The sequence below is a fragment of the Vidua macroura genome, chromosome 1 (assembly GCF_024509145.1).
Source record: "Vidua macroura isolate BioBank_ID:100142 chromosome 1, ASM2450914v1, whole genome shotgun sequence".
NCBI lineage: Eukaryota > Metazoa > Chordata > Aves > Passeriformes > Viduidae > Vidua > Vidua macroura.
In genome coordinates, this window is record NC_071571.1 from 49,858,649 (window position 1) to 49,873,401 (window position 14,753).

General features: G+C 40.4%; 1 protein-coding gene across 1 annotated transcript in view; it reads right to left on the reverse strand.

The window, feature by feature from the left end:
• Positions 1-6,494: 6,494 nt before the first annotated feature.
• The window catches only part of CNTNAP2 (contactin associated protein 2), a 1,032,011-nt gene continuing 1,023,752 nt past the window's right edge, over positions 6,495-14,753 (reverse strand). The window contains exons 23-24 of the mRNA XM_053975055.1: positions 12,832-12,903; positions 6,495-11,821 (exon numbers count right to left, since the gene is read on the reverse strand). Coding sequence (XP_053831030.1) covers positions 11,622-11,821; positions 12,832-12,903 — 272 coding nt within the window. The 3' untranslated portion in view covers positions 6,495-11,621. The remainder of the gene's footprint in view (positions 11,822-12,831; positions 12,904-14,753) is intronic.

Below are 14,753 nucleotides of genomic sequence, written 5' to 3' on the forward strand. Positions count from 1 at the left end.
AGGTGGGTTTTTAAAATTAAATAGCACAGCAATTCAGAGTTTTGAATGGACTAGAGCTGTGAGGAGATCTCACTTGTTCTGCACAAGCACATGGCAAGTAGATTTGAAAGAAATGACTAAACAGATAAAAACACCTCTGGCCCCAAAAGTCCTTTAGCTGCCCATGGTTGGCAGCTGAGAGGCTCTTCTGAGAAAGTAGAACTTTGTGCTGTGGACTTGCCTTGTTATTGTTGTTATTGTCAGATAGACATCTGCTTTTGGGCATGACAAAACCAGGCCATGAGATGAGGTGCACCTTTGATCTGACCTACCCTGGGCTGCATCTCTCAAAGGCTGAAAGCACCTCCTGACATTCCACTAGCAAACCAGAGGGTTGTCAGAGATGAGAATCCTTCTCCCCTCAAATCTCCAGGCAGACCTTCTTTCTCTTGCTGAATTTCAGGGAAATTCCCTGAATGAACAGCGGCCTGAGGGAGGAAGAGCTGCCTGCAATTAGAAGCCAGCTGAGGAAACTCTAAAACCTTGCATAGAGGGCAGCAGGCCATTGCATCATGAGTATGAGCGTGGCTTTCTGTTCTGTGGGAAGCACTGGCCTGTCTTCAGTACTCACAGCTGGGCTGCACTGGCAGGAGAAGTAGGAGTAGCAGCCCATTGTGTGCCAGGAAGCTGTTTCTGGTCTGCACAGGGCCAAGGCAGGAGGACAGTTGCAGGAAGAACAGGCTCTGGGATGTCCGTTCCCCTAAAGTGCAGCTCCGTGGGCAACAGTAGCCGTTGTTCAATGACCACGGGTCCGCAGCTTGTGGCACACCAGCTCTTGCTCTGAAGGGGCCTAAAGCTTCCTTAGATCTTTCCCCCATTAAATAAACAATATTTGCATGTGCATTGGTCTGAATTCTTTCTATTGCTGTTATGAAGCCATCTTTAAAAAATCTCCAGCCAGTCAGTAGTGTGAGCCACTTTTGTTTCTAAAAGAAACTGGGTCCAAATGATTCAGAAGTAAAGATTCACCTGTTCCCTCCATGGAGTCACTGTACACAGAAATCTGAAGAGCCCTCTGCACTTTATCTTATACACAGTGTGTAAAGATTGATTTTTTTTTTTTGTTTGTTTTGTTTTGTTTTTGTGTTAAATGAAGATGTCAAATATTCCAAAAGGACTACACATGCACACACACAAAAAAACCACTCCTCATCTGGCAAGGCTCTTTTAATGTTGTACTTTTACCAAACCACAGTACATACTTCAAATAAGGCCTAACAGATTATACTCTTTATAAATTTACAAACAGTTTATTCTCCTTAAAGAGATCATATTACTTTTATCAGTCTTGTGTATTTCAATGAATTATATGTTTATTCAAGCATAACATAGCAAATGTAGCCATAAATCTTTTAGACTAAGTGTCTATAACAGAGGAATCTCAGATACACTATACTTTCAGATTAGAATGTTTTTTAATATACACATTTTTGTTTAATTAGGGTAACCGTCATCTCCTAGATAGGGTCCCATGGGAAATTGTGCTCAAGAAAGAAACCTGTGGACTAGAGTAACTGCAAACAGAGAAGGTCTTGGCTCACCTGACAGGAAATTGGGCCAGCTTTGTAGGCACATAACCCTGGGATTGGCTTTCCACCTGGTTTTGAGGGAAGGGGTGAGAGGATGCTTTTGCTTTCCTAATAGCTAATGGCCCATGTCTTTTCCTGGGTACAGTCTGCTCCACAGCAGTAGGAACTAGATTAGTAAGAAAGGACAACTGCATTTCCATCCCTAAGCAACAGCCCAGGTTATTGAGAGCTGGTGGGCTGGTAGAGATGAATTACTCAGATGTGGCATACAAACAATACTTAAAAAAAAATGGGAGTAAAATAAGAAAACAAGTAAAATTATCTGCTTCTGTAGCAATTTTCACAATCTTTTGCAACTGTTATGTATATAAATCTAATTTTGAACCATCACTCATGTCGTAGTCTCTGCTGATCCCTTTTTCTGCTCACAAGACAATACCCATAAAACAGCAACTAGCTGTTGCTAATTTGCTGTCTTGTCAAGCAAAGCCAGCAGAACAGGAGTACCTCACTGTGCTGTGAACCACTCAATAGAATGCTAATGAAACTGTGTTTTGAGGACCTCACACTGAGCAACACCACAGGCTGTGCAAGGCAGGTGTTTTGAAATGTTATATGGCACCAATGGCTTCAAACCTTCTCTCAAAGACTAAGAAATAAGTTCCTGCTTGAGCCCAATATGTCCCTGCCAGAGAACCAGTGAGGAAAGAAAAAAGCCTGACACTGAGACAAAACCCAAATCCAAACCATGCAAATTATAGTTGAATAATAAAAACCAAAATCCAAGCCCATACCCAAAGTGTCCCTTGCAACAGAGACAGCTGATTGCTTTCTAAACTGCAGAACCAGCCATTTCTGTAACTTCTAAATAACAAGTTTGGCAATAGTTACCATGCACAAAGTAAAGGCCACTTATAAAACATCTCCATAAAAATATCTATTTATCTCTATATCTCTATTTATATATGTCAGTAAGAAGCATCAGACTGAGCACAGCCCAAGCACTCCATGATGGGGGGGAAATCTATTTAATATCCATGAAATTAAGCACTCTTACGTAGGATTGGCATCCACATATAGGATTAAGTCAGTACAGGTAATTTCCATCAGGCTTCTCTTCATTAGCACTAGTCAAATGGGGTAGCAGAATTGTTGGGGAGCTGAAGCCTCTCAGGAATATTGTGCCAAATCATGCTGTTGTGTCAGAAGAACTCCCTGGACTTTGGCTAATCAAAGTGTGAGTCAGCTCATTAGGACTGAAGAAAATCTATGTGATACTTGCCCAGCCAACCCACTGATGAGTCTTGATCCACTGAAGAGCAGAGGAAAAGTTCCCTGTTGCTTGTGTATGATTGAGACTGACCATGCAAAGCAGATCTGTGTAGAGCCAGTTCTCTGTGCTTCAGAGTTAATAGCAACCAAGTGATGCCTTAGTCTTCTTTATTCAAGTGACTCTGATCCCTTCTCTTAAGCAGTTGGAGCTTTGAAAGATCAGATACAATGCAGGAGTTACAATAGGATGAGTGTTGTATCTCAGGTATTCCACATACAGAAGCACTTTTTCCCTCAGAGATGCTGATCCAATGAAAATAAAATTATTTAATAACCAATGTTGAGAGTTTTCTCGGATGTGTTCATAACAGAAACCTGTAGGAGTGCTGACTTGTTGGCCCTGTTGAGCTGGACCTTTAACACTCCAAGAGACTAAATTCACTAGAAGCTTTTATAATATAATTTTTTGGTGTCCTACTTTGGAGATTACCAGTGGTCTTGTATAGCTGCTACAAAAGCACAAGGGAAGTTGATGGCTGAGAGCTCAATCTGACATCTTGTGGCCCTAAGAAAAGTAGATGCTAGCTTTTGCCAGGCATTAATTTTATTATTGATATCTCTTGGGAAAATTTGAACCAAGCAATAGAAAGTAACCATGCTGAATGGAATGAAGTGCAGCTGCCTAATTTTCAGATTCTCTCTGCCAGGCAATGCTGTGATTTTGGAACAGATACAAACAAGTTATAAAATAATGCCGCAGATGGCAGAAACTAAACTTGCACTTTCAGTCATTGAGTACCATGAACAGATAAAAAACTACTGCAAATATAAAAGATGGCAGGAATGGAGTGGCACATAACCCTTCCACTACAATGATTGCATTTTAGGAAGGTGAAAGGCTTCACCTTGGTCAGTGTAGCAAGCATGGGTGGGAAGGAGTTTAAAGGTGACAGTAAAAGGTAGTAAATCTGTCAGTGGCAGGCAACACTTCTAAAGTAGAGAAAGAGATGTGAAAAAACCCAGAACTGTCAGCAATTTTCTTTCCTTGGAGTAATGGGTAGAGGGGTTTGGAATAAAGGAAATATTAGATGTCTACAGAGATCTTACTCCTTACTCTTACCAGGAACTGTGTAAAGGGATTTCACACTGTGTTTCAGAGTGTGCAGCAAAGGCAATCTCTCTATGTTACCATGCCCTGCTGTAGTTTATGCTTCAGGGATAAAGGTCTCATTAGTGTAAGACACAAGAAAACTGCAGACAGACCTTGCTTTTACAACAGAAATAACTTACAACTAGCTGCTGATACTGTGTCCAGTGTATCATGATGGCAAACCATAGATCTACTTTTAAACATTTACCCAAAGCAGTTTTTCAAGACAAAGCAGTGCAGGGCTATTTGTTCAGCTTGTGAAGGATTTATTGCCTGTGGTAAGGTCAGACTCCTTCAGTGATACACACACTGTAAGCACAAGAATGTGCACTTTAGAGAACAAACATACAGGGGATGTCTACCTTGTCTTTATTCAGCCAAATTTATCTTCCATATTTCCACACGGGTTTAGAAAAATAATATGCAGACTTGGCTAGCTGCTCCATTTCTAACCAAAGCCATGATGAAATGAAGGAGAGCTGTTAGGCTGGCAATACCCCAGATGAAGCCTGCTTCCACCTGACCCGAGTCATTTAAATTTACTGTTTTCGGGCTGATTCAAGAGTTTGTTGCCTTGCTCTAGTGACTCCATCTGCCTTAAAAAGCCTACTACCCTGGAAATGGAGTCAGTGGGGGAAAACCCATTATGACTGGACAGGATGCTAAATCATCTCATTTAGGTTCCCTTTCCCACAAAATGTTGGACCAGAAGGTCTTCTGTGGTCCCTTTCAATCTCTGATGTTCCATAAGTTGGGGAAAAGGTGACAAAAGACAGGGACAGGCAGCAACACATCTGAGACTTGTCTTCTAAGCAGGTAGAAGAGCTTGGGTCTTGTGACTCTGTACTCTCACCAGCAGCCTAGAGCAGTTTACTTAAGTTTGACATCTTCAGCTGTGCTCTTGCAACAGCCTATTTCAAAGCATGTGAAAGACAGGAACTCAAATATTTTGGCCAAAAAGGCAATGAACACATGGCAATATATAACTGGCCACAGCACTGTAACTACCCCAGGCTCCTGACTAGAAGGCAAGAAACTCTTTCTGGTACAGTTTATTTGTCTGCATGCTAAACATTCCCTCAAATGGTTTCAGTTTTAGTGTCATTCCAGTTATTTACATTTCTCACCTGTCAGAAAATGTCTCCTACCTGCCTTTCCAATAAATTAGAATTTCTTAGAGCAACTCTGTGCTAGAATTCAGAATGCTAGTTGTTGAATACCATCAGTATAAATACCTCTGCATTATAACAATTAATATGATGATAGTACATCTCCGACCCTTGGAGACAGCTGCTATGGAATCTGAGGAAATAACATTTGCTCTTCCTTGATATCCTATTACATACCAAGTGAGAACATTAATCTATGGTAAATCTAAAGGTACACACTTTTATGTCTGTTGTTTAATCCAGATGGTCTTCCTTAAGGAAAAAAAAGCAGCAGTGAGCATACAAATAGACATTATTGGAAGCTGCTGAATTACAGAAGAAGCAGGATGTACTAAATTTGTTATTTGCTTATATGTATATTTCCATAGTATATCTTACCCCCTATTCACTGAAGTGGTTCTGGTCGTGCTTAAATAATTGCTCAACTTTTCTCATATGGTATTTTAAAAATAGAAGATTAGTGAAAAGAAATACTTCTCTGTGAAAGAATCTGTTGATACCAAGCATTTTTTTTACAGTAGGTGACTTTTTAAAAAAGACTTCTTTTGTAAAAAAGCCACAAATTGGCCCCTTTTCTTCCTGATTCTTAAGATGTTGGCATAATAAGGGTTTTGAACATAGTGCCTCAAGAAAAATCTGCTTAGATGTGAAAGTCAAAGTTAAAAGAACTGTTTTACAGATTGTTAAATAAATGCTTTTCCATTACCAGGTCTAAGTCTTGTCTCATTTGAGGCACCTTATGTGCCTGCTACTGTAGGGCGCAGCCTGAGTTTATCTTAAAAATTGCACTTAATTTCAAGAGCGAGTGATTTTGCTAGCACTGCAGACTGATGGATTTGGAGCAAGTTTGATATCTTATCCACCCACATCATGGCAGCAATTGCCCAAGTGGTCCAGACATTGCATCCCGAACAGCCTTAGGTGTTCGTGCATGTTTGGAGGTGCACATGCACATCCACATGGCTGTGGTGAGACACGTGGCAGCAGAAGGGACCAAAGACTTCGTGTCACAGTGTTCAAGTATCAGTTGGGCTTTACAGCTGAACCTTCACTCCCATCTCTTTGTCCTAGAGCTTTTCTATATAAATGAGAAATAAATCTGCATAAAGTGTGCCTCACCTTCTGGGGGTTTCAACAGTCAGCACAAAAGAATGGTCAGAATGTGGTCTGACCACATTCTGAACACAGTGTCCCAACAGGACTTTACCACTGTTATATTACACAAAGGAAGTTAAAGTCTTGGATGGATCCAGGGATTTGGTGGGTGATTAAGGCAATGCACACTGTAGACAGAGCAACAGTGCCTCTGACTCAGGTGGTTGTTGCACTGATGCTTCTTTGCCTAGGTTTCACACTCCCATTCAGGTGCATTTAACACAGTTCTTTTATAAAATGCTTCATGTCATAAAAATGTTTTAAAGCCTGATAAAGTAGTTTATTAAAAGGAACAGACACAAGTCTGTTGAGTTGGGCATACATTTTCCTCAATGGTTTCAATAAAAGGCTCTCATTCATGAAGGAAAGGACAGAGTTATGATAGGAAAGGAAGGCAAACAGCCCACACTCAGTCATTTGTAGTATGTAACCCTTGTTAGGCTGGCAATGCCACAGAATCTGCAGTAACAAATGTGAGTAGAACTGAAAGCAGACTGCTTGCTGCTATCTGCAAAGTGATCAGAAAGGGAAAAAGCAGAAAGGCAGTCATTAAATTTCTATCCAAACCCTGCTCTCAGACCATCTGGCCACCTCAACATGTACAGATGTACACTTCGTAACGGGTAACACTGATGCAGAAGGAACATACTTGCATTTCAACAAATCTGCCCTCGTTTTAGCACCCTCTCTTCTTATCTATAACTGCATTCTAAAGTACCTTTTTTCATGTACAAGGGATCTTTTCTTAAGAGGCCTTTCCAACTTCTGTCCTTTCCAAATTGATTTCCTGATACTAGAAATGTTAAAAATACAGGCAATGATAAGAATATACAAAGCACGAGGAAACAGCTGTTATGGTGATTAAAACTATTTCAAATGTCTTTTTCTTTTCTTTCTTTTCCCTCCTCTTTATTTACCAATCTGGTTTCTAATAGAACTTAAAAGGAAAGACATTCACAGAAGATATTTATGCATACAAACACACTGCCCTTCATTCATTCTAATTTGCATGCTGTTGCTGTTAGAAGGCAAGATTTCCGTTTAATTTCTCTAGGATGGATAATGACATCTGATTACCAGAATTTAGATTCTGCTTTTCAAGAATGACACCCTTTCATGATTACCATGCTTGATGGAATATAAAATCATTCATGGGATAAACCATGTTGAAAGCTATTGCTTGTTGAACTTAGCTTCACATTTCAAAACATACCCTGGAAATTAGATGCATCTGCCATTGAAGGACATTGTTTTAATTAAAATGAATTCTTACCAGTACAATAAATTTGTACATATACACAACTGCTTTGGCAGTCTTACTAAAATATTTATGATGCCCATCCTCTCATATATCATGCTGCCTAGAGCATGGCCCTAAAATGCTGCTGTAGCTTTGAAGTGGTAACTGCTAGAAGAGATATAAAAGGTACAGGCAAAGTTTAAGACACAAAAAATACAAAGCGGAAATGCTCCAGTATGAGTTAAAGATACATATTCCTATTTCATACATCTGAATTTTCTATCAGTAAATATGGAATAAGCAGTGTGTAAAAGACCTGATTCAAAACTGCCAGACTGGACTGCGGATTTTCCTTGAGGCTGGGCTGACATCAAAATAAGTTTTCCATTGTTTTGGCTCTTTGGAGCTCCATGTCTCATTACCTGGTGATCTTCAAGTCTTGTGAATGACAATCCAAAATATTGCTTACATTATTTCATTAACACTGAGAGCTCTGATCTCCAGCCCAGTCTTGCTCTCCCCACTGCTGGTGGCAGTTTCACCATAGTTTTCTGCAGTGTCAGGAATGACCCTTTAGAAACACAACTGGGACATTTTGGTTCCCAAACCAGTACAAGAAGCTACATTTCTCTGCACAGTTCAAATAGGTAAAACAGCTAAAAAACAGGTGATAAAAGATTGATTATTTTAATATTCTTTGGGGAAAGTACAGAATTTTATAAAATCAGGATCCACTCTCCCCTCAAACAGATTTTCCCACATACCTGTTGAATGACACGGATTTTTGGCGCAAGTAAGAATGGGTGAAATAAACTATGGATGTTGTTTCAGCCTTTGATGATAGGCTTGCAGTGGAAGAAATTTTCAGAATAGATATAATGCTATCAAAATACACAGGCTACATCTCTGAGTCTGCTCCTGCTTTGCTGCCAGGATACTGAATGACCAGTGCCTATAATTAAACATATATCATTCTCAGAAATGGAATACAAAGCAGACAGGCAGGAATTCACCCAAAGTCACCAAATCCCTATACAGAGACAGCTGCTTGTTGATAATATCACGTCTAAGGTCCAGTTTAAGAAGAAACAAGAATTCTAATATTTAAAGGTTTCCAGAGTTGTGAAAGTGACTCTATTTTAACACAGCACTAATGTATTTCACAAAAGAAGGTCCATGATGTCCAGTCAATGGAGAGATGCAGTTGACCCTGACTTGATTTCAGAAATTTAAACTGTTTTTTTTCAAATTAAGACCCTAATTTATAACTATTGCTTATGCAATGGTAAAAGGCTATTTTCCAGAAGTTCTCTCTTAATCTCCCAGGACTGTGGGAGATTAGCTGGTAATTTTTTTTAGAAAATCAGTGAATAGATATCACAGGCCTCACTACCATAACCAGAGACAGCTGTCTCTTGCTTTGCCAAGAACTTGGTTAGACATGGAGACAAGACAAAGCCATCTTTCCCTTCTAATGCCATGCTGAGGCATTTGGCAATTTGCACTATGGCTCTTAAATCTGTCTCTCCAACATAAAGTAGCAGAGGACTCTGGTTTTTCAGGATACAGAAGTCTGATCTTCCTCACAGGCATCATATTCAGATTAGGAGTGTTTTTCTGCAAATCAAATGCCAATCTATGCAAACTATGCTCTATTCACTACTCTTGGTAACTTGAAGTTGCAGGCAAGGATGTTTTTCAGAGTGGACTAAGATACCATTAAAATAAAATTAAACATAAAACCATAGAGAAAAGATAATGTCTTTTCAGTCCTACAGAGACATCTGTGATTGCTATGTAGTTTGCTGAGTGGTGGTACAGGGTAGATCCATCCCCTGCTGATATTCCCCAATGAGAGAAGACTTGGGGAAGACTTATTTTACACCCATGATTAAACCCAATCATCTGCTTGATTACAGACAAGAGAGGGAGAGGTTAGTACCGGAGGCAAGGCAAAAGACTGCAGAGCACAAGAGTTACAGAGGTAATTTTTATGCCTACCTGAACCTCTCTGCCATGTATGTTACCTGAGAAACAGTAATTGCTTTTAAAACTGGCAACTTTTTTTGTATGCTAATTCCAAATCCATAAATAGAAGAAATTAATTGGCTTGATTTGCTCTGATATCTATGTTCCATGATTATGTTCCTCCACTATAGGACTTTAGGCTATCATCCTTAAAACCCAAACTATCCGGCCTGACTTTCTGATAAATTGTGCTTATCAATGTCTTGTCTGGTAGGACTCCAATATTTTCCTTCTCCTACATGATTTTTTTCCCCATTTTTAAAGTGTCAATTAGAATAATGAAAGTCGTAACCAAAGAAATAAGGAAATAAAAAAATGCCAGCACTGCTCAGTGTAGTAGATTGCATGTTTGGGTGGAAAATAAATCTTGTGCAGAAAAATAAATTAAATCTGTGCATACTAAACCCAGAAATATTAAAGACAAAGCAAATCTAGGACTGTCACAAGAATAAATACTTTTGAAGGGAAATTTCTGGTATAGTTTCTGTTCTTTTAACACATGGCAAAGCCCTGCAGTATATTCATTCATTCAGTCTGTTCCACTGCAAAACCTGTCCATTAAGGCCTTAAATTCCTATCAATTCAGACCATAGGAGAACCATGCTTCTCTACAGAGGGCAAGCTAAAGCTTTGTTAAGTTATTGCCACTAAAGGATATTAAGTCTTCAGGCTGCCCCTTTGTCTTTCCTTCTAGCTGCCTGCCTGCTGTTCATGTGACACCTAGGACACTCCTGATTTGAGAGGAAAAATGGGATGCAATGCTGTACTTGGGATAGGCCTTGCTATTCTTAAAAACGCCTTAAAAAGACATTAAAATAGTTTGGGTAAATCTCTGTATTGAAAAGTAACTCTCCCCTGTGTGCTGTGTGTTCCTTACATGCTCTGGAGGCAGAATTTTCATGCCTCCTTTGCCTCACCTTCCTGACTGTGCCAAACACTGCCAGCGGAGGTTTTCCTTGCAAAGGGACTGAAACAAGGGATTTAAGGAATAAATTGCTACTCTCAAGTTGAAAAAAAAAAAAGGATGTGAAGTCCATGTGTTCAAATGCACTGAGTAAAGCTGTACTAATACTTCTATGACAGCCTATTAAGAAGAAACAGAAGCAAACAAAGTCTGGCTCTAATTCCCTACTACAATGTACAGACTATGCCAATATGCCACAGGCAGAGCTGAGTTTAACTGGGCACATGCCTCAGGGGGTGGCCTGGTGCCATAGACAGAGACACAGGAACAGACTAGGTCTACAGACTCACACAGCATCATCCTCCCTCAGAGACCAACAAAATAATAAAAAAAACTTTTAAAGCCTCCTGTGCTTTATGACAATCCTCTTTAGTAATACTAGACTAGTCGTAATAACAGTATTTTTACATTGTTGATGAGAATTGCACACAATCAGTGAAGGGTCAAGAAGATGGGTCCTACCAGGTCTGACACAGGCTGATGAGATGTTGAGAAACTGGTGAGTAAGATTTGCATCAGTCCTCACCCCCTATCCCACCCCGTGGATCAATGTCACCCCAATAAATGGTGATGCGGGGCTGAGGGTGGCCTACAGGGAAGTGGCCAGCCAGGAAGGAACACAACACCAGGAAGAAAGGGCTGCCACTTGCTCTCAGGACAGAGCCACCCACATTTTAAACAGCTTTTAAAAATATAAAAAAAACCAGCCCTGTTTCTTGTCACAGGTATCCAGAACATCTCTAAACACACAGAGAAATAGACAAGTATGATTAAAAATTGTAACCAATGCTGAAGCTGCAAAACTGCTCTTTTTTGTAGTTGTTGGGATACAGAAGGGGCAATTTGCTGTAAATAAATATTAAAAAGTACTTTTTCTTAAATGCTTGAGATATTATTTTTTTTATCTCCAGTCTCAGTGGTATTTTCCTGTCACTTGCTCCTCCTGTTGTGCTGATCTTTTTATCCTATGTGTGCTCAAGTGTCCGACACAGAGTGTTCTCTCTCCACTGCAAGAGTCATCCCAGTCCCACCCTGGCCCAGCTCATATCCCACCCCAGGCCCCATCCCCGTGGGCTTAAATAAGCCATTCCTTCTTGCTCTCGTCTATGGTCTCCGTGAAGTTGGGGTCATTGTTCATGATGGCGGCGTCGGCGCTCTCGGCTGACTCTGCCCCTTTGGCCTCGTTGGTGTGGTAGGTTCCCTTGTGGCGGAACATGTAGCGGATCAGGAACACCAAGGTGCAGAGGATGGTGAAGATCACCACTGCGATGACGCCTGCACACAGGAGGAAAGAAAAGATGCCCCTGGTGAGACCAGCTGCAGACTTTAACACAAAGAAAGGATCCCAAAACTCCTCTGAGCTGAGTTGAAGCTACTCGGGCACGTGGACATCACCACAGTTGCTTGGTTTCCACTACTCTAATATTTATATATAGTTTCCACTATATACAAAATGCAGCTCCATGAAGTCTGCTGGTGACTCATCCAGTTGGTAAAAACTTCAACATTACTAACTACTTACAGACCTAAGCTTTGCTGACCATGAGGCAGAGGGTGCTGAGCAGTCCCAGAACTGTGGAGTGTATTGGTGATGTGTGGGCAGCTCTTTGAAGGTGGAATCTCTGATGTTCACTTTCTAGTCAACAGCTGTAAAGACCTATCCTAGCTCCTTGACATGTCCTTGAAAATTGTCTTGGTTCACTGCTGGCTCACACCACCCACTAAGCACTGGCTCCACATAATTGCAGATGTTCCTGCTTTATCATCAGTTCTAGCCTTAATTGCTCTCCCTGCAATGGTCTATTTTGGGTTCAATCCTGTTAGAGAGAAGTCTCATGAATGCTATCCTCTCAGGTGTAGGTATCTATGTGATAAAACAACACTGTTCCTGTTTGGGCCCTTCTCTACAGGCAAAGGAATCTTTCAGGATGAAAATGTTATAAAATTTTCAGAAAAAAAATATTGTTTTCAGCCAGAGTTATGTTATGCCACTTTACATTAACTGATGCATTGGGCAGGTGAATTGAGGCTGTTCAAGTGTGGCTTGAATTTTTCTGAGGAATGCAATGCTTTCCTTCCAGTACTGTAAAGTTTCAAAGTATAAGGAAAAGTTATATATAATTATAAAAATATAAATTAGGAAGGAAAAATTAACACAGCAAATCAAGACTAAAGCAACAAACCTAAACCTGGATATAGAAATATGCACCCTTATTACCAACTGCAATTCAGCCATCAGAGACAAATACTACCAAGTATCTTGGAAAAGTAGACAGTTTTCTTACCTCCAATAATAGCTGAGTTTCTGTTAACTCCATCTCCTATAGCTTGACCATTGTATGGAAAATCAGCACTTGCTGTAAATAGAGAATTAAAGATTCATGTTGTAAATAGCAGTGAAACTTCTGTAAATGTTCAGAAATACATCCAACATCCTCAGATACAACTTAAAGAAAACTGTGATTGCTAGATATTTATCTATAGATTAATAAAACCAAAAAGATCTGTCAATATTATCTAATCCCTCAGAACTACTTGCTTGCTCCTCATAACAAAAATAAAATTAAAATAAAGGAGATACCCTCGGTAAGGATTGCTATTGGTACAGGAAAACATTTTGTCCTTTACTAGCATAAAGTCAGTAGGTTTTAAGTGGTAAAAAAGCACAAAACAAAACAAACCCCTCTCTTTTAAAAGTGTGTGATCATACTTATTATTACAGAGATTTTTGCCTTTGTCACTGCTACCTATTAAAGGCTTCAGAAGCTTCCAGGATTTTGTGACTGCCATTGGGTACAAATTCAAACTCCTTCAAAGAAAAAACTGGAATCCCTTTTGCTGCTGCACAGTCCAAGATAAGAGAGGGGCTGCAGCTTCTGTTGGTCAGAGCCATTGAGCAGCCACCCCACAGAGCACATGCAAGCACTTTTGCCACTCTGGGAGAAAACCCAGCATGGCAGCTGAGCCACTGCTGGAGCTTCTTTGGAGCTGAGGAGCAAGACTGTGAGCTGGAGGAGCTGAGGCAAAGCAGGCATGGGAGGCTGCGGATGAGGAGAGCCTCCAGCACACAGGTAAGGAGAGGAAATAAAGGCAGATGTACCAGCATTCATTTGCCAGTGACCTGAAAACCCCTTGCAGCAGAATTGGATGAAATTGGATGAATTTGGATGGTAGCCTTGGTTTTAACCTCCAGAAAATATCACAGAGGCTTTTCAAAGGCAATCTCATCAATTAAACTTAGCATTTTCTTTACAGTCAGACATACCAACTGGACACAGCAATGACTAAGCAAGCCTAGGGAGCTGGGTGAGTGGTTGCAATAATTTTCTTCTTTGCCCCTGGACTAAGACATTGATTTTGAAATAGAGAAAATGTTGGTAAAAGTGTGTTAACTGGAGAAAGTTAAAATAATCAAGGATATGAACTGCTTCTCAGGGCAGCATTTAAAACCCCACTGTATTTTCCCTGCTTGATGGATTGATTAGGTGATACTGTATGAAAATAATCAGTTGCCTCTACAGACCAGTGATGCATTCAGTATACCAAAAACTGGCTGAGGGAATTCAACTGTCTTTCTGTTACCATGGACCAAAACCCATAATAAAGTTCCTTTTGTATTGTAAAGCAGCTGCACAAAAGAATGAATGGTTTCAGCTTGTCACATGGCCTGAAAAGAGGTTTGGGGCTAGAGTGTGCCTACACTGGGAGAGAGTCAAACCAGCTGTGTGTTCAGCAGCTGGTTTTTGTCTGGCTGCCTGGGGGACAAACAGGAGTGCGCTTCTCAGAGCTCAGCAGAGGGGCCCTGTCCAGCAGTTTTTGCCAGCAGCACTTGTGCCTTTGACATTTGTTGGCGCTCTGGCTCCTGAAAACCTTCATCTTCACCCCTCTGAAATTAATCAAGCTATAAATTGTAGAAGATAAATAAATACCTGGTTCCATATGAGTGGATTTTGCTCCAAAGAAATGTGCCAGGACCATTAATGAAGACATTTTGGCACAGGATCCATAAACATACCCTTGCAGTGCTAAAAGGGAAGGGCTGGCAGTGGGAAATCCTACTTTTAAACCTGCCCTCCCTGCATCTGAAGGAAAATCCTAAAGCCAAATAATACTGTGGGGAAAGCATCAAATTCCTTGTGTTTGCCAAATCACAAGTAATTTCTCTCTACCATTCTAACCCAAAAGGAGGCCCCTTGTCATCCAAGCA